Raw genomic sequence first — 25853 nt, forward strand, 5'->3', positions numbered from 1 at the left:
AACAAAAACAAACAGACACCCACTTAAATTGGAATGTCGGAGAAACAACAAACAATTTGTTAGTGTAAGTATGCCTTGAATATAGCAATAATACTAAAAATTATTGTTTATCTGAAATATTTTTTTCTGCAATCCAAAGTTGGAAAGATATAAGGATGCACAATAAAAAAAAAAAAATGAACAGAAGAAAGAAGACCAGAGAACACAAATTTAAAAAAAAAAAAAAAAAACAAAGAATGGAGAAAAGGATTTTGTAGATGTTTTTGTATAGAAACAAAATAGAGAAAAAGATGAAGTATGGTAGACACTTTTAAACCAGCTAAAGGACAGTACACCTTTCTAATACAAACTAGTCCTTAATTTCTGAATGAATAAAGGCTCACTACTGAAGTACTTCCTAATAAAATGAAGACCATGAGGCGGAGAAAGAAAAAAAAAAACACCTCTCATAATGACACACAGCTGGCATGATAATAAAGTTGTTATACTTTGAAAAATCAGTGCTAGAAACAAACAAAATGAATGATTTTAAAAAGAAAATATAAGTTATAAAATACTTAGGGCTGATTGACAATGAAAGTATTATATGTCAACATTTATGAGCCACAAGAAAGTAGTACTTACAGGAGATTATGGAACAATGAAAACAAATCATTCAAGGATTCAACACAATAAGCCAACAAAGAACCTTGGTGTCGACCCAGAGAAACAGCAAGAGAAGAAATAATAAAGATAAGAATAGTAACCGGTGAGCTAGAGAACAACTAGAATGAGAAAATAAACAAATAAAACTAAAAAGTGTTCTTAGAGGAAATCCCAGACGCAACAATCAAGAAGAGAAAAAGAAAGGCCAAAACATACGCTCTAAAGGGAGTGATGACTATAGTTAAAGGGAGGCAAGACGTAATAAAAATACATTATGAACAATTATCACCACTAAGTCTGAATATATGGAAGAAATTAATACATTTATGGAAATATCCAATAGTTCAAAACTGAACATAAAAAAGAAATATATTAATAAAAATAAATGATAAAAGATTAATCGATAAAACTTAAGAGGATATCTAAAATATCATATATAATAAACAAGTGGGTTTACTCCACAAAGGCAAAAATGATATCTAAAAATTTTTTAAATCTATCAATATTATTCAACATAATGATAGATCAAAAGAGGAAAATCACATGATTATGTCAATTGATACAAATCAAGTGTTCAAGTTGAGTTCGTATACACCAGTACATTTTCCAAGAGGCAGAATAAATGACCTAAGGCTTATTCTAAAATGTATGTGGAAAATAAGTGTTTATAAATAATAAATACCTAATTCAGTTTTGAAAAAGATGCGCAGAACAGTAAAAGGGGAGACATGCTCTACAAGATATGTTTACGTAGTAAAAGTTATAAAAATAAAAACAGTGTTTTGCTGGTGTAAAGAAAAAGAATACAGATCAATGGAATGCAACAGTGTTTAAAAAAAAACAGGTTCATGTATATTCTAGAAATAGTATGTAATTACCATGGCACCACAAATCATCAGGGCAAGAATGAATGTTTTAGCGGATGGAGTTAGAAAAATTAGCTTATCATATTTAGAAAACAAAAATGAAACCCTACCTTATTCTATATACAAAACCAAATTTCAAGTATGTAAAAACTATAAAACATATTAAAAATTTTTTAAATCTTTGCAACCTTAGAAAACTAATAAATTTGTCTATATTACAATTAAATAGAAAACACTAAATGCCTGATAATTATTTTCATAAAGGGATGTTCTACTCCACTAATAATCATAAAAATTCAAATTAGAAAGAGATATTACTTTATTCCCATCAAATTAATTAATTTTAGTAATTGGAAAATATTAGGTTCAGACTAGGATATGTAATGGATATTCTATTGTCGATGTTTTGAAATTCTTAAGTTTAAGTCCATGTGTCTACATGTATGTCTATATGTTGGGTATATTTACGGGTTGTCTCGTTCCATTAATCTGTCCAGTCATCTACCAGGACCCTGGATATTTTAACCACTATCATTTTATGATATATGCTGATATTTGACAGGTCGAGGCCTCCTTCATTACTCGCCTTTTTCAGAATTTCCATAAAAACATTAAAATCAACGTTATAATTCTCTTTAAAATCTTGTTAGAATTTACTAAAATTATGTGAACTGTAATACTCAGGGAGAATTGACCTTTATATGACATTGAATCTTTCTATACAGGACCATTTTTTTTAAAGCCATCATTACACCTTTGTATAGATATTTCAATTTTTTTTACATTTATTCATAGATATTTTACCATTTTAATCGCTATTATAAATCAAGTATTTTCTTTCATGATATTTTCTCATTGATTATTGTTTAAAATTGGAGAGCATATTTACTTTCATTTAATTTATATTGAACTAAGTGAAATAATTTTCAGGTTGCTTTCTCTTTTCAGATGTTAACTCCAGTTATGAGAAAAATAATTCAAATTTTACTTCTCATTTTTTATGTCTCATTTCTCTAATGACTCCTTGAGTATAAAATTAAACATCTAACTGATTTGGCTGCTACTCTCAGAGAAAGTAAAATAACTGATGATAAGGAGTTTTTTCTATTTCACTGATTTCTGCTTCCTGTTATTGCCTTTTTAATTTTACCTTGTTTTTTAATTTGATTTTTTTCTAAGGCGGAAATGTTAATTATTGATTTTATAATTTCCCCCTAAATATAGACATTCAAAGCTTTACATTTCCCTGTTAAGTACTGTTTCAATCACATCCCATAAACTTTAACATGTTCTTTCATTACCATCCTGCTCGAAACATTTTCTAATTTCCCCCATGGGCTCTGGATTGCTTAGGATTGTACTGCTTGAATATCAAAAAATTAAAGATTTCCTAGATATCTAGTTATCATTTCTGATTTAGTACTGCTGGGATCAGAGCATGCGCTCTTCGTAATTTCAATCAGACACGTTTATTGAGGCTTGTTTCAGAGTCTAGTCCATGCCCTGCCTTGGTGAACGTACCATATGCATTCCGCAGCTGTCAATGTTTCTACAAATGTCAGTGAGGTCAAGATATTTGGTAATGATCTTCAGATCTTAAATACTTGTCCTGATTTCTTTGTCTACTTGTTATATCAATTACATAGAGATGATAATAAATCTCCAATTATAACTATGGATTTGGCTGTTCATCTATTAGTTCTGTCCATTTTTTAATTCATTTCCTTTGAGGCTCTGTTCTCAGATACTTCGATTTTATAACAATTAAGATGACTCTGTATTTTTGATAAGTTGACCCATTTATTGTTATAAAATGTCCCTCTATCTCAGGTAACAAATACTCTGCTTTGAAGTCTATTTTGTCAGATATCAACACAGAACATGAATTTTCTTATGCTTAGAGCTTACGTGGCATATAATTTCTACACTTACATTTTCAATCTGCATGTTTTTATGTTTAATGTGTTTTTTATAAACAGTATATAATCGGTTCTTTCCATTTTATGTGACTGATGATCTCTGTCTTTATGTGGCATTTTTAGAGAATTTGAACTTAATGTAACTAATAATACAGTTAGATTCAAGTCTACCATCTTGATATTTGTTTCCTCTTAATTATTTGTTTCTTTCACCTTAAAGGAAGATGGTGAGCCGCTCATCTTTGAATCCCTCTACAGTGAAATATTCTGTTCATCTTAGGCAGTGTTTATTGAATTGAATTAAAAGTGAGTGTTGTTATGGAATGGAAATAAGACAAATGACCATAAGTACCTTTAGTATTAACTAAAAACATGATACAGAGCTGAGGCCAGCACACGACAGTCCATGTGCCAGATATGCCAGATATGCCTATTTTTGTATGATCTGTGATCTCAGAATGGTTTTTGCATTTTCATATGATTGAAAAAACTCAAAAGAAAAATAATGTGAAAAATCATATGAAATCGACATTTCAGTGCTCATACATATAACTTTATTAGAACACAGCCATGCTCACTCATTTACATATGGTCTATGGTTGCTTTCATTCTGAGACCATACGGCTCACAAACCCCAAACTGTTTCTTATTTGGCTCTTTACAGGAAATGTTCCCCAAACATTTCTGTAAGAAGAAAGGCCATGGCTTTGGGATAAGCTGGATTTGAATTTGAATCTTATTTGTATCTCTACTAGCTATGTTATCTAAAATGCTTAACACTTCTGAGCTTCCAGATCATTGTTTTTGGAATAAGAAAAATCATATCTCTAATAGAGAATGTGTTTAAGAATTAATAACAAGATGCCTGGAACAGAGTAAATGTCAATAAATAATGGTCCTCTTCCTCCTCAACTCCCCAATCTCCCAGTGCCTGGCGTTAGAAATTCTCATCTTTGAAATCCAATCAATTAAATATGCATTGCATTTTCAGTTGAAGATTCATATGCAGTGTTTGGCTAGTTAAACCCAAACCAAGAAAGGGAGGAAATTATGGTTAACAGGCTTTAGGCTTTATGTAGCAAGGGTTTCCAGGCAGTGGTCTGTAATTTATAACCGATGTGGAGGACCCTGGTATTTAAAATACTATGAGCATGTGATGGTTTCTGTTAGGGTTGCTAAACAGTCTAGTCTGAGTGAGACTGTTCCAATCTGTAAACATTTCAGAACGGTCATGAAAATAAACATAAGTGCATGATTTTGCCTATGTTGATGGGCTCCCCGTGAAACCAAGCAAATACTTATTTGCTGTCGGCTTCTCAAATTGCTTCATTTGTTCTCTGTATTGCTTAGATTCAAAGCACCCTCTGAGAAGGATCGTGCCTTCTGTTTCTTTCTCTATCCCCCAATGGCACTCGGAGTTTACAACATGTGTTTAATAAATCCTATGGATCAGATCCATAGATACGCTGTCTTTGAAGAATTTCAAAAATCCAACAAAAGAAGTGAGGAAGCCTCTCCTTCCAATTCCACATATGGTTTAATTTGTTTTCTTGCTCACGTCAGGCTCCCCTGTTTAGCCCAGTGCTTAGCTCTGGGTTTGCCCTATCCCAGACACATAATAAATGCTAACTGAATGCGGCAACGTAGAGGAATCAACATGGAAATAGAGTCAACGGCCCTGATCTTCAGGTTGGCCTTCAGGTTTACCAGTCTATTCTCGAGTAATGTAGAAAAGCACTTTGAGTCTTTAATTCTTATTTTACACATCTATAAAATAGGAAAACACATAGTTTGCCAAATTCACAGGGCAACTGTGGAAATCAAATAATAAAGTGCATGAGACTGCACTTTATAAACTATAAATGACTTTAAAATGTGCTTATTATTATAAATAACAAAACTAGTCTACATTTTGTGCTATGTAAAGGAAAGTTCTTATATGTTGGTCTATTGGGCCAAGAAGAGGGGGGAAAAAGTAAACTATGAGATATAAGTTGCCTCAGTAAATGTGGACTGAAATGATAAGAATTTATTTGGGCAAGTAGCATTTCAAGGAAAAAAAAAGGATTTTTGGAAAGATATTTTCGAGGCTGATGTTTTCCAGTACAACTGTTTCTCACTTGTGCAATAAATTTGTCTCTGATCCATTGGACACAAATCATATTTGTGTATCAAATAAAGATTAAAGTATACTAAAAGGAATCATAGAGTCAAAAACCGTGTAGTTCTCAGAAAACTTTGAAAAAACCTAACCAGTTTACTTTTTAATATCATTTCCTAATTTATTTGGTATTATGTGTATTTGTGAAATATGAACTTTCTTAATAGGTGCTGTACATTAATGTTCAATGACAAATTTCAGTGATTTTTCTTATACAAGGTCTTTACTTCTAGATCACTTATAGTAAGAACAGGGTACTAAAACTAAAATATATATGGTAGCAAACTGATATACATTAAAAGAATTCCAGTTGGACATTTATGCTTCCAGCTAGATGAAGTAGCTTACAGTAGAATGAACACTTCTGACAATGACAAGAAAATTTATAAAATAAAACAAATTAAAAATGTTTGAAAGATTTGAGAGCAACCAGGGCAATAAGGACTGATGAGACTCAAACAGAGAGACACTACATTGAGGGGAAACGAACGTTCTGTGTCATTTTTGCCAGAGGTGTTTTTCCATCCCTAAGCCATGCAGAAGAAGAATATAAGAAGCTAGGCAGAAATTGGTAGGTGAGACCAAAAACCTAAGCAGAGCTAAGGAGACACAAACTACTTAGGATAAAGAACTTATACTTCAGATACTATCAAAGCAAAGTGCCCAGTCTAAGCTTCTAGTTGAGACCCCTGAAGGCTTAGGCCTTAGGAGAAAGGAAAGATGAAACATATCAGTGTTACCAATATAGAAACACAAGCCTCAGTCATCTTAATTACTGATTGGATGAAGGTGTTCTTTCCTAAATCTTACTATGTTTAAAAATGAACTAAATCATCTCGAAAGGAAGATATCATTAGCCAGAGCCTCTACAATTTATTCAATGTCTGATATTCAGTTAAAATATTATTCAGCATGGTCGTAGATATACTTAAGTGAATAAAAGTAAAAAGAAAAAATAGTCAACATAAATAGACCTCAGGTCATGAGGCTGTCAGTTGTATCAAACACAGACTTTAATATGATTGTGTTTCGCATAGTTTTTAAAATAGACTATAAGATGAAGAATTTCAAAGAAAATCATAATCTACTTAAATAGGTAATCTAGAATTAAAAATACAATAACTGAAATTAATAATTTAATAAACAGTTTAACAGCCAAACACATGGAGTAAAAGTTGGGATTAGTAAAGCAGAAAATATCTCAGTATAGAATAATCAGACCGAAGCATGGAGAAGAAAGGGAACTAAAAATAGAAGAAAGAGAAAAGAGACAAAAGATAAACAACAAAAAGGTCTCATGCGTGCACATTCAGTGTCCGAGGAAGACAAGGAAGTGTAAATGGGCGAGTTGTTCCTAACTATTGAAGACAAAAGAGAAAGAGAATATATTTAAAATGCCAGATAATAAAAGGCGTTTCCTTCGAAGTAATTCATATCAGATGTATAGCTAACTCTCCAAAGTGTGAAACTGAAAAGTCAAAGGAATAACATCGTTAAATGGATGAAAGAAAACAACGGCTACCTAGAATTCTCAGCAAGCAAAGACGCCCTTTGCAAATGAATGTCAAATAAAGATATTTTTGGCTATATGAAAACTGAAAGAATTCATTGCCAGCAGACTCATATTAAAAGAAATAAATTATTTTTATTTAAAAGGAACATAGAAATGTAGAAATTTTAAATTATGTGAACTTAAAAAAGCCAAAATGCATTAAAGGGAGGTAAAACTCTCCAAAGTATCAATTTATTATAAAACTGTGAGAGTTCTTACTCATAACAGACTCTAACCAGTTAAGGATGCATGCTATAGTCTCTACAATAACAAGTTAAAGGAAAAAAAAGAATAAATAACAAACTAAAAGAATAGGAAATAAATAAAACTATTTGTTTAATCTAAAAACAGGTAAGAAGTAGAAAAAAACAAAGAATATATGAAACAAATACATGACAAAAATATGTTGGTAGACTTAAAATTAAACATCATTAATTACATTAATGAAATTTGGCTAAATACACCTATTGGAAATGAGAAAATTTTAGACTGAATATATATATTAAATATTATTAAATATATTTACATGAAAAGATCAAAAGTAATGAGATGGAATAAGATACAACATGCAAACATAAACAAACAGGTATAGCTACACTAATATCAGACAAAGTTTACAGATAAGCAAGAAGTATTCTTAGAGATCAAGAGAGACATTTTTTAATGTTAAAAGAGATAATCCACCAGGAAGATTTAGAAATTCTAAAATTATTCAAATTTCAGTTGGCACAATATAATTATCACTGCAGAAAATTTTAGATTGACTATATCCACAAATCGCCATGTCAATAACAAATGTGAATCATGATCAGTGACAATCACGTGGTTTCTTTCAAAGTGAGTCATTGATTAATCACTGTGTCTCTCTGTTTTTCAGTTCACGCAGAGACAGAAAAGTATGTAGTTGTGTTGCTTTCTCATCTCTCAGTGATAAACCTACATGGCATTTGACAAAAATGGATAATCAAAAGAGCGAATTTGCAAAGGAACGAAAAACGATAATGGTGGAGGTGAAGTCTGAATTAAAGGTCAATAGAGTTATAGAAGAAACAGCTGACTGTGAATGCTGAAGCTGCTGCCATTTGAGAGACTCTCGATATGCAGCCAGAGGAGCTTAGTGCAAGTGAAATTATTAACATAATTGACAAGAGTGATTGCGACAAAAAGGATGAAGATGTCCCAGAAGAAGCAAGTCCAAGAAAAAAGTCATGTTAAAAGAACTCGCAGAAATATGTTACAATATTGAAAGTGCAAAGGATAAAATACTGGAAGCAGATCCAAATGGAAATGTGACAATTCATGAAGGCACAGAAATACTGTTTTGTAATGTAAGTCATGTGATGAAAAAAATTAAAAAAGGCAAGCACTGTTCAAACTACTCTTTGGTAACTATTTTTTTTTTTTAATAAAATAAAACACTTGAATTCTCTGTTTCTAATGTTTTATATTATAGTGAACTAAATAAATATCAGTTTTACTATTTTTTATGATTTCTCTTCACATGTATTGCTAAAAATGAGAGTTTTAATACTGTGACAAAAGCTTTAAGAAGCCATAGCAATTGTTATTCTACCCACTGATTATTAAGTTTGTTTTGCATAGTTTTAGCTTACATGGTCATTTTGGGTTTCCACACCACCATACAAAGTGAGAATTGTCTGCATACTTAACAACACATCTTCAACATGTATAAATCAAAAAAGTGACAAAAATAAAAGAGGAACAGACAAATCTAAGATTACGGTGGGAGATTCTAACATCGCAGTATCTCTCAGTAGCTGATGGAAAACAGTACACAAAAGATCGGGCAAAATATGTATTATAGACAATACATACTTGATACACAGACAATTTTAACAACACGATAGATGAATTTGATATCATAAATATGTAGAATGCTGTATGCAGCAATTTCAGACTACATATTCTTTTCAAAGTACATGTAATATTTGCCATTATTGACTATCTCCTGGTCCCTAATTCAAGTCCCAATAAATTACAAAGGATTGAAACTATACCCTTTGACCACAGAAGACTCTAGCTATTAATCAAAAAAAAAAAAAAGTATCCAGAAAATCCACAAATGTTTGGAAATTGAACATCAAAATCAGTTATATATGACTTAGGTGTCAAAAAGAGATATCAAATGAAAACCAGGAGATATGTTTGAACTAAATGATAACAAATACGAGATGTATGAAATTTGTAGGGTGTTGCTAAAGTCACACTTAGAAGGAAACTGATGGCCTTAATACATATATAAAAAGAGAAGTGAAGCTAAAAATTATCCAAGCATCATCTCAAGTTACTAGAAAAAGAACAAATTAAATACAGACGTAAGGGAAGTGAATAATGAATAAAAGAGCACATACGTATGTTCTTGTTTTTATTTTCTTCCTTTTATGGTTGCACATAAGTAGCCCTTTTGTATAAATATACAGATATATACACATATACATATAGGTGCATATATACATATATGTGCACCTATATGTATTTATTCAGTTGATTCTATAAAAAAGATTCACAAAGGATTCATAAAATCAATAAACACTTGGCAAGCCTGAGCAAATAAATAAATAAAAGAAGCCCCAAATTAATGATAGCATGAGTGGGAAAAAGTCCTAGAGAGCGTGGAAACATTGCAAAGAAAATAAGAGAACATTACAAAAAGCAATGCCAATAAATTCAAAATTTTAGAAATAAAATCAACAAATTACTTGAAAAACTTCACTTACCAAAATTGACCTAAGAAAAAAGAGAAAACCCAAATTCTTCTATATTTGTTTTAAAATTTAACACATAATTTAAATTTTTTCCTCAAAGAAAACTCCAGGCTGAAATAGCTTCACTGATGCATACCTCCAAAATTAATACCAAACTTAAATAGAATATTCCAGATAACTGGAGAAAAAATAAAACTTATTTTAGGAGTCAAATTTACCCTTCTTCAGAAAACCTGACAAGACAGTAAAATATAATAAAATTAGGAGCTAAGCTCTAATGAACACAGATGAAAAAACACTTAAAGTATTCTCAAAAAGATTCCAAAATTGTTGACAAAGGATTATACAACACCTTCAAGTTGTAATTTTTTTCAGGTACATAAAGGTGGTTCATATTTAAAAGTTTATCAAAGTCAAGACATTGTCAGAACAAAGGGGAAAATAAAATGAACAACTCAGATGCAGAAAAGCATTTGATAAAATTCAACTCCCTTTTGTCAGAAAATTATAAAACATTAAGAGAAATGAACGATTCAAAGTACCTGAAGAATATATTAGAAGACTAGTATGTTAAAGAGTAATCTCTCCTCAAATTGACTTATAGATTCAAAGAAATCCCAAAGAGAATTGCACCAGATTTTTTACTTCCATGTGTAGAAATTGAAGTTGATTCTAAAATTTACATGGAAATTCAAAGGACTAAGAATAGCCAATGCAGTCTGGAAAAAGGGAACCAGATTTTAGACCTACATGATCAGATTTTAAGACTCATCGAAAATGTACAATGAGAGTTTAATACTGATGTAAAAATATACAGACCAATCGAATAAAATATAGAATTAATAAACCAACCTCCACATAAAGATTTCCAGATGATTTATGACGAAAGTGGAGCAGCAAAGCACAGTGGGGGGAAAACATTTGGCTTGAGTAAAAGCGCTTCTAGATCTATTATATATTCATATGGGAAAAGTTCTTGACCCCTATCTCACACAATACACAGAAATTCCTGATGGACTGTAGACCTACATATGAAAGATAAAGCAATAAAATTCTGAGACGATAACATAGAAAAGCATACACTATGGTAGATGAAAATTTCTTAATAGAATACACGAAAAGCTCTGACCACAAAGAAAAGAAGAATAAATTGAACTTCAGTAGAATTTAGAACTTCTGTTCAGCTAAAGATAACATTAAGAACAAAAAAAAAAGCAAGCCAAAGAGTATTGGAAAATATTAAAAAATACAGACATGAAAAAAGATTTACATTCAAAAAATCATAAAGAAATCATGTAAAATAAAAAAGAAAATGACAGATAACCCAATAGAAAATCAGACAGAGATTTGAATACACTTTTCAGGAAATATACAGGGGGATATATCAATGGCCAGTGTCTCTCAATCTCATCAGTCAACATGTAAATGCAAATGGAAACCACAGGGGGTAAAATTAAGACATAAAATATCAAGTGTTGGTGAAACTGTGAAGAAACTGGAATGCCCATAAGCCTCTGGTGGAAGTATAAATTAATGCAATTACTGTGGAAAATGATTTGGAATCATCTATCAAAGCTGGTCATCTGCCTCCTTATGATCCTAGTAGCTCCAAATAAGCCCAACTGTTTCTACACATTCATCGAAAGAAAGGTACAGAAATGTTTATGGCAGAACAACTTGTAATGTGATAACAGAAAAAAAACTGGAAATAATCCACACGTTCATCTGTATGGATAAGTAAATTGCAGTGTCCCGTGTAGGGGAATGCTACGTGGCAATGAACATGAGCGCTTCTGCTCGGCCGAGCAGTAGGAACACTGAGGGAGGAAAGATCCGACACAAAAAGTACAAACTGTGAAATTTTTCACAGAGTTCAAAACCAGACGAAAGCAACCTACGGAGCTAGAAAGGAAAATACTAAACACCTTTTGGAGGCTGATGCCCTATTTCTTGATCTGGGTGGTGGTTAGAGAATGTTCCCCTTTGCAAAAATTCGTTCATCTGTGCATTTCTGACGTTGGCACTGTCCTCTGTGTGTTACACTTTGATAAACCGATTACTTATAAAGAAGTACAAATTTCAAAAAGAGGTGAAGATAAATTCAAAATGTAAAAACTTCAAGATAACAAAAGGAAATTCCCCAACAAGCCAGTCCAGTGCATGGTTTGTGAGCTCACACACGCACACATTCACACACACACACACACACACACACACACACACACACACACACACAGAGACACCTGCACCATCGATCCGCAGCCTTTCCAAAAGCCATTTGGGCCACTTACTTTGAGCCAAACCTCGTCGTCTCTCTCCAGGCTCCCTTCTTGCCGCTCACGCCCTTCGTCCCGAGGTCCTTTTCCACCGGTGACACAGGGAAACCAGCCAGCGAGGGGACGCTGCTCTGGTAAATCTGGATGGTATGCTGTGCAAACCTGAAATGCAATTTCGACTAAAAATTAAAGGTGGTGGGTGCGAGACAAGGACCAGAAATGAAACTGTGCAGCTCAAGACCAAAGTTTCCCTCTCTTCCTGAGCAGCTAGCGATTACATTATCGGCAGGAAATTCGGCCGCGTAGGTCTCGATGCTGTCAGCCTTCAGGTATAACCGCCTGGGTAGAAAACCACACAAGGCAGAGCTCAGCCCGCCGGCGACCAAGGGATCTCGCCCAAAGACTAGTCCTGGCACATTTCAGGCAATTCCCCCTAGGATGCCACGGAAGTGTGCCTGGGTCGGTGGCCAGAGCCTTGCCTCGCAGGGCCCACTGGCCCCAGGAGGGAGGCTACTGAGTCAGCGGACCACTGAGCATTCAGATGGGTAAAGGAGCCAGGGAAGCAAAACTCGAGGAAATTTCTCCCACTTCACTTCAGGAGGACAGACAGGCTAGACTAAGAACCACTCTAAAGAGCCGTCACTAACTCAGGATCTCCCAACTTTCCTGGCTCCCTGTCACTGGGCACCAGAACCCTTGCAAAAAAAAAAAAATGCCAGAATTAGGCTGAGGGAGTGTCGCAGACATGGCTAGTTGCCTACCCATGCCCATTTTCCCATTACTTTCTTATTAACAAACTCCAGCTTTGTTCGCGGAGACAGCGTATCCAGATATAAATGCTCATCTCTTCAGGGTCCCTTACAACTGAGGGCGACGAAGTAACCTGGACCTGACTAGAGGGATGTCGGTGGAAGTCTACAGTGCTGACCTCCAGAAAAGATGCCATTTTCCCCATAAAAAGAGGAAGACTCAGCTAGCACGCCCCTATTTCCCTTTGACCTTCTCCCTTCTTCCTGCTTGAAACGCTGACGCCATGCCCAAAGGGGCAGCAGTCACGCTCACGTACAGGGGGCAGAAAGTCCCAAGCCAAGGATGTGAGGAACTGGAATCTGGAAGACACCTAGGTCCTTGATGAGTTCCTGGACTGTGGCACCAACCCGGGCCAGTCCCTCAACCCTGGAATGTGTCCTCGAGGCTAAAATCCAGTGACAAAATACCTAGACAGCCAAATCTCACTTCTGTTGAAAGGACTGTATTGCCTATTGTTATGATGAATGGGAGAGTTTATTGGGAAATTGCTGTAGTTGGAATAGCACCCAGCAGCCGAAGCAATCTGCTCTTCAGTATTCAACTATAATTCACAGATGTCAGTCCTCAGGGGATCTCTTATTTATTCAGACAGATATTCTAGGAAAATTGTGTACCTCAGGATTTGTTTTTAGTGCTTGCTCTAGGATTTTTTTCAGTAATTAGAATTCTTTAAATCAAATCATACTTCGATCTTCTTATATTTTAAATTTCATTTGCTCCATGTGGTAAACCATTGAGTTTAATATAAAAGGCATTAATTACTATACCCATTTTAGATGTGAGAAAATTGGGGCCCACAGAGGGTAAGTGACTTGTTGGATCTCACTCAGTAATAATAATAGTAATACTGGTGAATCCAATAGTATATAACCCAGGCATTCTGACTCTTGACTGCTTCTTCTCCTTCTTTTAGAAGAAATTATCTCAAATACAAATCCGAAGTGTAATTTCTGATACGTGTACTTCTTAGGTTAATTTTCAAATGCCTTTATATACCTTGAAGTCAGCTATTGCATAGCCAAAGGGTCCTTGATGAAAATCGGTGAGTTACGTGGGCCGAAGGTTGAGGACGAGATTTAATTCCTAGTCTAGAAGCTTTTCTCTTAACATTACCTTATTCTGAGTTCAGGACTAAATTTGATGTCCAAGTCAGGAGAAAAATATAAACTCCCATTAAGCATCTGGGGGAGTCACTTCAAAATTTTGCTCAGACTTGACTCTATTCTGGCCTAACTCACCATGGAATGAGGTTCTCCTGTTACCAAGGAAACAGGACACTTGTCTTTGTCTTCGTGGGAGGAGGAAGCGTGGGTAGCCCACTGATCCAGGTATCCATCAGGAGTATAAAGACCACAGTCTATAAGGCTGGCTTCCTTCTCAAAAGGCTCACATATCCCGTCTCCCTTGTATATATAACACAGGCTCGGCTCCCCTGCCAAGAAATATCGTATGACATTTGAAAGGGTTTTTATATATGTCATATAAAAATAATTACATTTTCCTCCAGCCCACTAAAGAGAATCTTATAATTGACAGTTGAACGTCCACACAAACATACAGACAACACACACGCACACACACACCCCTAAAGAATAATTCTTTTCTATTGGAAAAGTGGTAGAATCCACCCATACAATAAAAGTACAGAAAGGGGTGGGATGGGAGGTTAGAAGGACAGGGAGGAAAACAGTGGCTGTGGGCTGGATGCGGAAAGAAACTCTAAGGAATAGCTGAGCGAGACCCTTTGGGGAGGCTGGGGGTATGCGAAAAGCAGACAAAAGAAGGAATTTAAATAAATAGTGTGATGTGTTAGGTATTTGGATCTCCTTCACGGTTTTCGTAATGTCCCATTTGGGGGGGGGGGGGTCGGCTTGCAATCACTTTTGCTGCTGGATTGTGTTTCTTCAACGAGCCTGCCTCTGCTCTCGCGTGGACGACGTGGGCTTGGATTTCTGAGGATCTCCACGTATGAGTTAGTCTTGCAGCAACCATGGGAGGTACGTATTTTTTGTTTGTTTCATAAGTAGGAAACCTGGGCCTCAGTGATTCTAAGTGACTTGTCAAAGGTCCCCGTGACTCATAAGTCACAGAGCTTGGATTTGAGCCAGGCTCACGGAGTGTGGGTGTGGGGGGCTCTCCACCGCTCACACCGCCTCAGGCTGAGACAGGACCTTCTTCAAGAGCAAATAGGTGAGAAATAAAGGCTTACGACAAACTATCAGGTTACAAATCAAGCTTTTTAATCTCTGGACAAGCTCCATCCTTGCGCATAGGATAACCCTAAGTGAGGAGTACTTAACTAGCTATGTGCAAACAACTTCAAATGTAGGAAGCCGAGATGCACTTATAAGGCCATTTATTAAGTTCTACTGAATTTTCTACTAAAAAGGGGGACAGATTAAGATTAGCAGCACAATTCTTCCCATTTCTACTTAAAATAATTGGACATGAAAATAAGATCAAGATTCAAAATAAATCACACAGGTACACATTTGATATTATTACTAAAACATGCCATTACTATCCCAATCTTGTTGTTTCCACCTCTTCATAGCAATGCCACAGGGCTACTCCAATAGTTTTCAGCTGCTCATCAACATGGATTTATTAATTATCTTCCTCAATAATTTATTCAAGTCTAAGACCCTACCATGGTAAATTAATCTCACTTGCCAGGAATAAGCTGCTGTTCTGAAGACTTGGTTCTGTTCTAAGTCTATCTGGGGCTTCAAATGCCTACATTTCATCAAACCTAGGGCCTTCCCAACCCACTCCCCAAAGCCAATACATGTATATTTGGAATGACTCCCCCGTAATTATTCTCCTCTCTCTCTCTCCCTCTCTGCCCTCCCTCCCTCTCTCCATCTCTAGAAGACAGACATGTATATGTGTATTTATATACATAAATACTATATATACATTTCATATGTATATATACATATATGTATATCTGAATACACGTATATATTTTACATGTAATTTATTATGCACATATTATTTATAACATATATTTGTTTCATTTTTCTATTTATTACCCAGTGACTGTTTCTTCTTGCTGCTTCTCTATTTCTTTTTTACTAAGCACTTAAAATTTTACCTCTGTTTTTTCAAATCCATCTAAACGCAACTGGCACTTTTAAAACACATTTCATTTCACAGTGGTTCCTTCAATCCTCATCTTTGGAGAAATAGTGAAATAGAACTATATGCTTAGCATACCATACATGTGTTACTCACTGAAACAGATGTCTAACTGTGGAATATATCATTTTTAACTTTGCTTCGTAAAATTTAGGTCTAGTCTTACTAAAGCTAGAGGCTAAGAAAATATGAACTAAACTGAATGGGATCAGATATGATAGAAACCAAGTGAGGTCTGCTCTTAAGTTAAATGAGACGTAACCTGCACTGGGGAAGGCACAGTGTTTGGAGAGTGTGTGTGTGCACGCGCGTGTGTGTGTGTGCGATATGAGCCCCCGCTGTGTGCAATAAACGGAAACGAAGCAAACAGAGGTGGGATTAACAAACAGTTGGTAGAGAAGAGGGGAGGTCCTCGGGTCAGCATATTCTGCACACTCAGGCCACGTGTGGAGTATTGAATTCCTTTCTGGGCACCGACCACGTGAAGCATGCAGGCTTAAGGTCAATAGGAAAGGGTCTGGAAACCTAATCACATGAGAGGATGTTTGGATTGGAAAGCAGAATAATGAGGAGGCATTTCAAGTATCTGAATGGTAGTCAAATAAAACAGGGGGAAAAAATTATCCTCATAGTTTCAGAGCAAGGAAAAAGCACTCGATTAAGCATTAGGATGGCTGAGTTCCAGTACTGGCCCGGCAGAGACCTCATTGTATGCCTGTGGATGAGCCACTAAGATTCTCTGAGCCTCAGTTTCCAGACCAGAAAGGGGAGATGAATTTTATAACAGATAAAGCTATTTTTAAACAGCGTAATCTATTGCAAGGTGCACTCTTCACTGCTAGAAGTATGTGAGCAGAGGCCAGGGCCCATCTCTCGAGAAGCTGAGGAAGGGATTTCGGCAAGGGAAGGAAGCTGGACTTCAGTCACCACAACGCTGTATGTGGGAAGGAATCAGGGTGTCTGTTAGACTTGCGGTCCACGGTGGGCAGTGAATATTTTTTGTTGGAGAGATGGATGGATGGATGGATGGGTAGAAGGAAGGAAGGAAGGAAGGAAGGAAGGAAGGAAGGAAGGAAGGAAGGAAGGAAGGAAGATCACTAAGAGTCTATGGTTTTATGATTCTGCTCTATAGAACAGGGGTACTACTGTGTTTTGTACAGTATTTAACACCTTAATAAATTCTGCATAATTATATCGTACCCTGCATTATCTTGAGATTTAGAGACATTAAAATATTTTTAAATGCACTGCTGTTTAAAATAACTTTGACGAGTGGTTACATTCTAGAAAATTATTTCGATGTATGCAGATGGGAATGGAAAAATAATCAACATCCAAGAAGTTGTTGATGGCTTTATCCAGAATTAGGAGACATGTTCAGACGGCCTCCTTGAGCGGCAAGAGTCTAGAGTCAATGCCACCTAGCTCTAATTTCCAGTGATTCCCGAAGACTGAGAAGTGTTATGACCCTCTGCCGCCCTTCACGATGTCATCTATCAAACACGGTACTCCTTTTAGCTTACAATGATCCCTTACCCTAACTTTTACATAGAATCTGAATGATTGTGTTACTCAGTTGATATTTGGATATTAGACATGAGGACCCAAGAGAAGTCCTTGGCAAAATTAATCTAGGAGGCAGTGTAACGCAGGGGTTTAACCTGCCGATTCTACAACTGTCCTTCCTTGGTTCAAATCCTGACATCACCACCTCTAGCTGTGTAAGAGAAAGCAAGATATCTCAGGGCTTTGTGCCTCGGTTTAGTCTCCTCATCAAACGAGATAATAGATGTGAAGCAATTAGTATGCGGCACATGACAGACACACCAAACGTTACTATTATTATTATCGTCATCACCAAGCTATATGTCACAGAATGTCAAGAACTCACAAAATTCAGACCTGAAGCCACCTCCAAAACTAGGACAGAAGCCTCTGCAGGTGCTCCTAGACTCACCTACGCACTTGAAGCCTTCCTCCAGTTCACAGGCCCCTGAGCAGCCGTCTCCGCTCCGCAGATCCCCATCATCACACTCTTCTCCCGAGCTCCTGGAAGGTACAGATATACTTGCTTATACACATACGCGCATAAAATGACTTTTCTTTTTAGTGACCATCATTTTAAATTCTTTAAATTCCTTATGATATATTAAAAAGTGCAAGCTGCAGAAAAATAGAAGTAGATGTTTTCACAGAAAAAAAAATTAGGTATATAGACATTTAAAGAAGACACAAATTAAGCAATGATATTCGATTGGCGTTTCCGGTGGGCTGTGGGAATTCCCAAAATTCAAATAGCTCATGGCTCAGAAACGTCTAGAAGATTCATTAGGACCCTGACCGTGTTTCTGGTAAGAGGTCTCCACCTAGAAAGGGCCTGTCGGCTCTATTACGAATGAATTCTGAGATGCAGTGAATTAGGCGAAGAGAAACAAAGCCAGCTTATCCGAGTGTGGTTTTGTCTTCGGTTCATTTTTATCTGACATTTTTTTGCGTTCACTGTTTTGATCAGTCTAGATGCAGTTGTCGTCGAGTTCAAGATTCTGTAGAACGGAAATCCGTCTGGAGAGACTCGGCAGCCGGCCAACTGCTGCGTTCTCTCAGCCCAAGGCAAGGTCCCTGTCCTTTCTCCCTACCACTACTACCACCTGGTGGTTGGTAACATGTATTGCAGGGGAGAAACATACCGAGAAAAGAAAAGTTTCATGTTTGTTTTGAAACCTCAAACGCTGATAAAACCAATGACTAAATCTGGATTGGGAGGAAGAGGGGGAGAGTTGGTTTAGAGTGAGGAGTACACAAAGCATGTTGTGGGAATAAAATAACAAAGCTGGGTTTTGAAAGAACCAAGATTTGGCTATTGTAAAATGGCTTGAGATTTACCCTTTTTTCTCCTTGACTTTTCCCTGTGGCCAAATGGGCACACATTTAACTCGGCAGCTGAAGGGTTTTGGAATGCTAAAGTGTTTTCAGCCTCTGGGCATCACCAACAGCTCTAACCATTGTTTAAAGCATACCTCCTCAAGGGATGGAGTAAAGTTTAAAGAATTAAATATGGGAATGCTTTAAAATGAATTAAAAGCATCTTATAGGAGAAAAGATAAGAGATATAAAAATAACAGAACTGAAGAAATTATGAAAACTTCATATTCATTTTCATCTTGAAGATAATCTAAGCAATCAATATAAGCATATTGGGTATCATCTCAGGCACTGTAGCCCAATAGAAATATGAGACCTGTATTACATATAATTTTTAATTTTTTTAAAAATCATATTATAAAGTAAAAAGAAACAGGCAAAATTAATTTTAATATATTTCACCTAACTCAATATAGCCACAATATTATTTCAATGTGTAATCAGTACAAAAAAATTATTGACACATTATATTCTTTTTTTGAATGCTGTCTTTAAAAACTGATGTGCATTTCTCATAAAACATCTCTATTTAAATATGATCTGTATTCAGATTTCTTAGAATTATGGTTAGAAAAGTAGATTCTACCTACTCAAATTACTTCAGATACACTTAAAGGTTTTCCGGTAACTGGATCAAGTTTTGGTTTTTAGATTAAACTTAAATTACTGAAAATAAAATAAAATTCAGTTTCTTAGTTGCACTTGCCACATTCCGAAGGCTCGACAGTCACCACATGGGGTTGGTGGCTCCCCACTGGGCAGCAGAGACTGAGATAATGAACTTGTACCCCAACACCGCTCACAATTTCAGGGCCCTCCGTGGTTTTCATTTTGATATTTTATTGATAAGTGGCACCCGAAGTGACAACTTTTAGCTTTTAATAAAAAATTCTTATATCTAGAGTCTGAGGATGACTTCTTGGGGATCTGTGATTCCCTTAGAATGAACCAGCACATTTCTCAAGTTTTAAACAGTGGGTTAAATCCTTCGGATGGCTCCTTCTCGTGCTCTGTATAATGGGGAGCCTCCGGCCGAGGGAAAGCCGCGATTCAGAGAAATCTTCCCATTGGATGGCAGAACTAAGCATGACTCTTTACAGAGAGGGGATACAGGCAGACGCTTACAGGGATGTTTCGATAAGAAACTTCGTAAGGCCCGGTGGCCAAGCTGCCTCAGGAGAAGCTGTTTCGAGGCACAGGAGAGAATGTGCAACATCAAGGTATAGAGAGGGCCATGCACCGCTCTGGCCCAGACTTCCCGGCACATGTGGCTCCCTGGGACCTCAAGCGGCTACCATCAGAGAACAGCTGTAGGAGACGCCGTGACACCGGGAAAAGTTTCATTTAAGGAGGATCGTGCCTGGGTAGCAGTGGGGACCAAACCCCCCCCCCCCATACGCCTTACCTGGTGGGTGGCAGACTTAAACGGAGGGGCCAGAACAGGGAAATAACAACAGCCAGTCTTAGTCTGCACACACAGGAGGCTTCCCCAGGGAGAAATGTGACCGACATGGAAGAAGGAAGGCAGCAGAGCGAATGAGAGAGAAGCTGGCAGCAAACTGGCAAGGTCTGGGTATTCGAGTAACCCCGTCCTCTCCATATATTATCAAAACCTGGGAACATTTGGTGTTCACACTTCTGTGAAAAGGAACAGGCTTACACCAAAACTTGAGGATCTTAGCAGACTGAGACGATGAACAGTGCTGAGTGATTGCTCAGTGATGGGATGGGATTCCAAGAAAGGCTGTAGAAGTGCTTCCTATTAGGGCTTCAAGATACAATATATTTTCACCTGATCTTGGAAATTAAGGATAGGCCATCTTCTCGGCACGCAGAATCTAAGACGAACCACAGCGAGTGGCCTTCCGGGCTCCTATGCCCAGGGAGCTTTATGTAAGTGACAAGTTAAAGGAGCGTTCGGGACAGGTTAACGTGGGGTGACTGCTGGGACACAGGAGTTTTCTGTACTAAGTGTGGAAGAGTCGCAGGAGAGCCAGAGCGAATCAGTCCCCTAGGCTGATGCCGCAAGTGGGCAACAGAACGAGGAACATGCTGTGCCGAGAAACCACGGGAGGGATCCCATCTTCACCTCGGCGATGTTATGGGGCGGCTGGAAATGACATTGCAATTGGTCTTCCAGGGTCCAACGAGCGAGTGAAGCTCAGAAAGCTGACCTTCGTCATTTGGCAGCGTAGGACAGGCCACTGACCCTAAAGCTAGCCTCGCCTCCTCCTGTGGCATCATTCGACGAGTAACTTTCTCCCCCGTGAATGCCTTCCCTGAACCACAGCTGTTCTCTGAGAGCTTAATAGCATCCCCGACAGAATCAGCCTCGATATCACAGCTCTGGGGTGAGATCTAAACAAAAGTGGGTCCCTCCTTTGCTACGAAGGGATGTGAGTGACATCTCATACCACATCTCCAAACAAGCGGAACTAAAACTCGAAGCTGGCCCGCCTGCTCAGAGCGGGGCCCACGCACACGGTACTCACCTTGCCACCTTCCCATCTCCACAGAAAGGAGCTCCGTGCACGTGGCTCAGAGGAGGCGACGCTTCTCCCAGTTCTGCTCCCGCTATAGCTTGAACTTGGTACTGATATGTCTGCCCAGGCCTGACCTCCCTGTGGAAACCAGAGGGCTGTGACCACCACGTCCGGGAAGCAAGACATGCCCCGGGTCCTTTGCGCATGGTGTGCGGGAGTTTAAAAGTAATATTACGGGGAACGTAAATGTTAAACAGGTACCGCCAAGTTATCTGACACCAAGTGTGGGGCACACGGCCCTACACAGCTGCAGAATGTTTGAAACTGTACTCGTTTCTGTATTCCCAGGACATTCCCCGTAGTTAATGTGCAATAAACGTTCGTTGAAGAAACACTGAACTAACTAACGGTCCTACGCAATCTAGGAGGGTGGCGTTTCAAGTGTATCTTAACCACGTTTAAAAAAAAAAAATCATCAACTATCGAAAAACTAGTGTATTTTGAAAATAAAGAACCTGAAGACGAAGCTTCAGAGTTGGAGCTCAGCAAGGCCCTTCCCGAGTCTGCGGGTTGGTTTCTTTGTCTCTCGAGAGAATTTGCGTCTGGACGAGAATTTGTGTCGGGAGGGCTGGAGGGAAGGCACTCTCACCAAGAAGCAGGTGAGCACACCCTGCGTCACCATCTTGGAGATGCAAGAAATTCCACAATTAGAAATGTCTTGCATTACCGCCTGCCTCCAAACCTGCCAACACACACGTGTGTGAGGAATGAAGTTTCATGAGGAGCCTACCCGACTCGCCGGGGTCCGAGTGCGCCGATCGGCCGGGGAGTGTGAAAGACGGAACATTTCAGAGGGGAGGAGGCCGATGGCTTCGAGGGCAAATTCCGCCCTCGTCTGCATTTTGTCCAACGCCTGTCCTAACGGGAACAGTACCGCCCGGGTCGAGGCGAGATGGGAGCGACTGAGGAGGACAGGCTCTCACGGGGCCGTTGGGACTGCCGTGAATGACCGACCACCCAACGTCTCCCGCCAAGACCCCCTCCTCTTTACCGGGCTCTTCGACTCGACCGCAAAGCCACGTGCCCTCGTTTAACGCTGCCGCCATCGTCAAGCGGGAAATGCCACGGGGATTCAAACCCGCCCGTCAGAACCCCTGTGCTAGCCCTTAGTTATTTTAATAGGAAAGACGCCCAAATTTTAAAGGCTTTTCAATTTCTAAATTAGCTTTCTTTAGGGAAGCAATCTCCTCACGAGAGTGCCGAGAGTGCCGGATGTTTCAAAAGCAACACCGATTTCATATCCCAGTCGATTCGGATGGCTTCCCTTCACAGGGGGGCATCCGTCGGGACTGCTCACCCGGGCACTCATAAAAGCGTGACGCCACTCCACACGGGCTGGGAGAAAGGATGGGCAGAGAGCGTGGGCACGTGTTTGCGCCTCTGGGGGACACGCTCGGCGGCAGGCGGCCCGAGCTTCGACGCCCCGGGTTTGTAAAAGGCAGCCTGCTGGAAAGGAAAGGGAACCTAAATGGGCCCAGTCAAAACACTGGATTTGAATCCTGATACAGCCAGTAACCAGCTCCGTTCAGCCAAAGTAAAGCGAAGCTTAGGTTTCTCATCGGTAGAAGGGGATGTTATTGACCTTAAAGATTGTGTGTGTATGCGGGGATGTCAAGCTAGATAACGAATATCATTTTAATGGCCTTATTAGAGAAGCTCAAAAATGATGCTGTTGTCACCAGTAGTCTACAGTCCATGCCCATGAGTCTCCGTTTGTTTGTCCTGTTCATTTGTTGTTTTTAGGTTAATATGTAGGCGGCGGGGGAGGGGGGAGGTGGAAGGGGTAAAGGGGGTCAAATGTGTGGTGACAGAAATAAATCTAACTATGGGAGGTGAACACACGGTGTAAATATATATGTACCTTACTGTTAGATAGATAGATAGATAGATAGATAGATAGATAGATAGACAGACAGACAGACAAGTAGAGTCAATTGTGTCTAGTAAAAAAAAATAATAAAAAAAGATTAAAAAATAATATTCTTTTCACAGTCATCCCATGAGCTACCTTCTCATTGGCATTAGCTTTTCGGCCATTTCACTGTCCTCTAGTTCTAATTCAGAGAGCAAATACGGGAAGGAAACTGTAGCGAAGCTCAAGGAGAACACTCTCCTCGTTTTCCGGAGCTGTGGCCGACTGCAGAAGGACCACGATTCTTCCCATCCCGAGCGCACGCCCCTCTGCCGTGTGACTTCGCTGCTCCTCTCATCAGAGGTAAGAGTCTGCCCTGCCACCCCTTGGCTCTGGGACTGGCTGTGTGACTTGCTCTGGCTGGTGGATCGTTGTCATGAGTAACAAGCAGAGGCTTGAAAAATGCAAGCATTTGGGGGCATGCCCTCCCCCGCTGCTGGAAACCCTTTCACCGGCACCAGGACAAGTCCGGGCAAAGCCTACAAAATGAGAGCTGGTCTGGGAAGAGGCCTTGTGTCCCCAGACGCCGGAGCTGAGCCTCCATCGTGCGCGTGAGGTCGTCCCAGGCCACCCAGGCCACCTGGCGCTGGCCCAGCCAGCCCCGGTGAGAACACCCAGCCAACCCCTAGAAGTGTAAGAAACAGCGTTTGTTGTTTTAACTCACTGTGTTGAGTGACTATTTCTAATGCAACAAAAACTAACCAATACAGCACCTCTGATAAGACTTTTTTCCTACCCCACATTTTGCCCGCGGGGCAGTCTCTGAGGAAGATTACGAGGTAGGGAGAATTTGTCTTTGGTGATACCAGTGCCCTGCTCTAGACATTGAACTCTTTTAAGCCGATGACCTTATCTGAGTCTGTGTCCCCGGCACTGAGCGCACGGTGCCAGGAACACAGCTAATCGTAGGAAGAACAGAAGAAAGAGTAGAGGAGAGTTGGAAGAGAAAAAAGAGGGAGGGACGGACGAGAGAAAGAGGAAAACATGAAACACACATCACGAGTGAGTCATGGGATGAAGTACGACGTCCGAGGACCCTCGGCCTCCTCGCCTGGCTATGGGGGAGCGGACCGGGACCTCCCGGGGTTGCGGGAACTGTGGTAGATTATCCGAAAGTTACAGCGAGGGATCAGACACGAAACTGTGTCACCAGCCAGGAGTATCTGACTCTGAGCTACTGATCTGTGGCAAGTACGTTCAGTCCAACCGAAATGCCTCGCATGCCGACGCCCGGCAGCGTCAGTCAGGGCACCTGCTGGCCCTTTTTAGGGAATGTTTTCTGTTTTTCATCTCGGATATGCCGCTTTAGAATAAAATCCCCTCTGAGATTCTGAACATTACACTGTGAACATGTCGCAGTGTAAAAAAAATGTGTGTGGGGGCAGGGGGAGAGGAAGCAAAGCCCACTCCCAAACCCCAAGAAGCCCCATGGTTTAGAAAAGCCCTCCTGCCCAACTCACACATCCGTGAACTTCCTGTGAGGATGTGTCACCATGGCGGGCGAGCCGCTGGCAAACGGGGGCTCGCGGAGAACCTGGTACGTCACGGGCTGGCAGCCAGAGCACAGGGGGCTGCGGGGCCGCGAAGCCAGCAGAGCGGCGTCGATCTCCATCCGCTCGTCGAAGGTGTACACCTTCACCCCCGACACCTCCCCGTCGACATGCAGCTTGATGGTGAGCGGGGTGTCACAGAATGTGTCTAAGGGGCCCAGGTGCACGGACTCCTGGTGTTCCAGCAAGATCTCCACATCGAAGAGGGCCTGGGGGGAGTCCAGGGACAGATAGGTGACCCACAGGGTGAGGGTGTCAGCCCGGACAGGGTGCTGGAAGAGAAGCTCCAGGCTACAGCCTTCTGCGGGGCAGGGGACCGTCATATTCATGTGGTACAAGTGGAGCTCAGGACTCCAGGCCTGCAGGCTGGGCTCACAGGGCTGATCCACGTCCGGAGGGCCTGGGGGAGACAAGCAGACAGACAGACACCTCAGGATCCAGCACGGTAGGTCTGAAAACGAGCAGCCCCCATCAGCGGCCAGAAAGAAGAATGAAGAAGAGAACTTTGAATTCCTGGGGAAGCTGGCCAGCTCAGCGGGTTGGACCTTAAGCACTACCAAGCTCAAAGGTGTGACAATTCAGAAGGATGGCTGCTTGTCCCGCATCACCTCTACTAGGTGACCTTGACCAAGACAGCTGTTACAGGGCCCTGGGCATGGTGCAGCCCAGATCTCAGCTGGAACGCGAGGCCGACACAGAGAAGGTAAGTCACGGCCTTCACGAACCCTTAAGCAGAGGAGATTTCTTTGTGCTTAGTTTATTAATAATTTATGCTAAATCGGTGCTTCCGAAGCCCTGTTTTATGTTCATTTCAGCCTACGCTACATCCT

At 39.6% G+C, this 25853-nt stretch overlaps 1 protein-coding gene across 1 annotated transcript in view; it reads right to left on the reverse strand.

Moving 5' to 3' along the window:
* PAPPA2 (pappalysin 2) overlaps positions 1-25853 on the reverse strand; it is a 169733-nt gene that overhangs the window by 72425 nt on the left and 71455 nt on the right. Inside the window, exons 7-11 of the mRNA XM_016154370.2 lie at positions 24934-25423; positions 21511-21639; positions 18054-18145; positions 14194-14387; positions 12161-12307 (exon numbers count right to left, since the gene is read on the reverse strand). Of these exons, the coding sequence (XP_016009856.2) occupies positions 12161-12307; positions 14194-14387; positions 18054-18145; positions 21511-21639; positions 24934-25423 (1052 nt within the window). The remainder of the gene's footprint in view (positions 1-12160; positions 12308-14193; positions 14388-18053; positions 18146-21510; positions 21640-24933; positions 25424-25853) is intronic.

Source organism: Rousettus aegyptiacus, unplaced genomic scaffold, assembly GCF_014176215.1.
Source record: "Rousettus aegyptiacus isolate mRouAeg1 unplaced genomic scaffold, mRouAeg1.p scaffold_m13_p_17, whole genome shotgun sequence".
Lineage (NCBI taxonomy): Eukaryota > Metazoa > Chordata > Mammalia > Chiroptera > Pteropodidae > Rousettus > Rousettus aegyptiacus.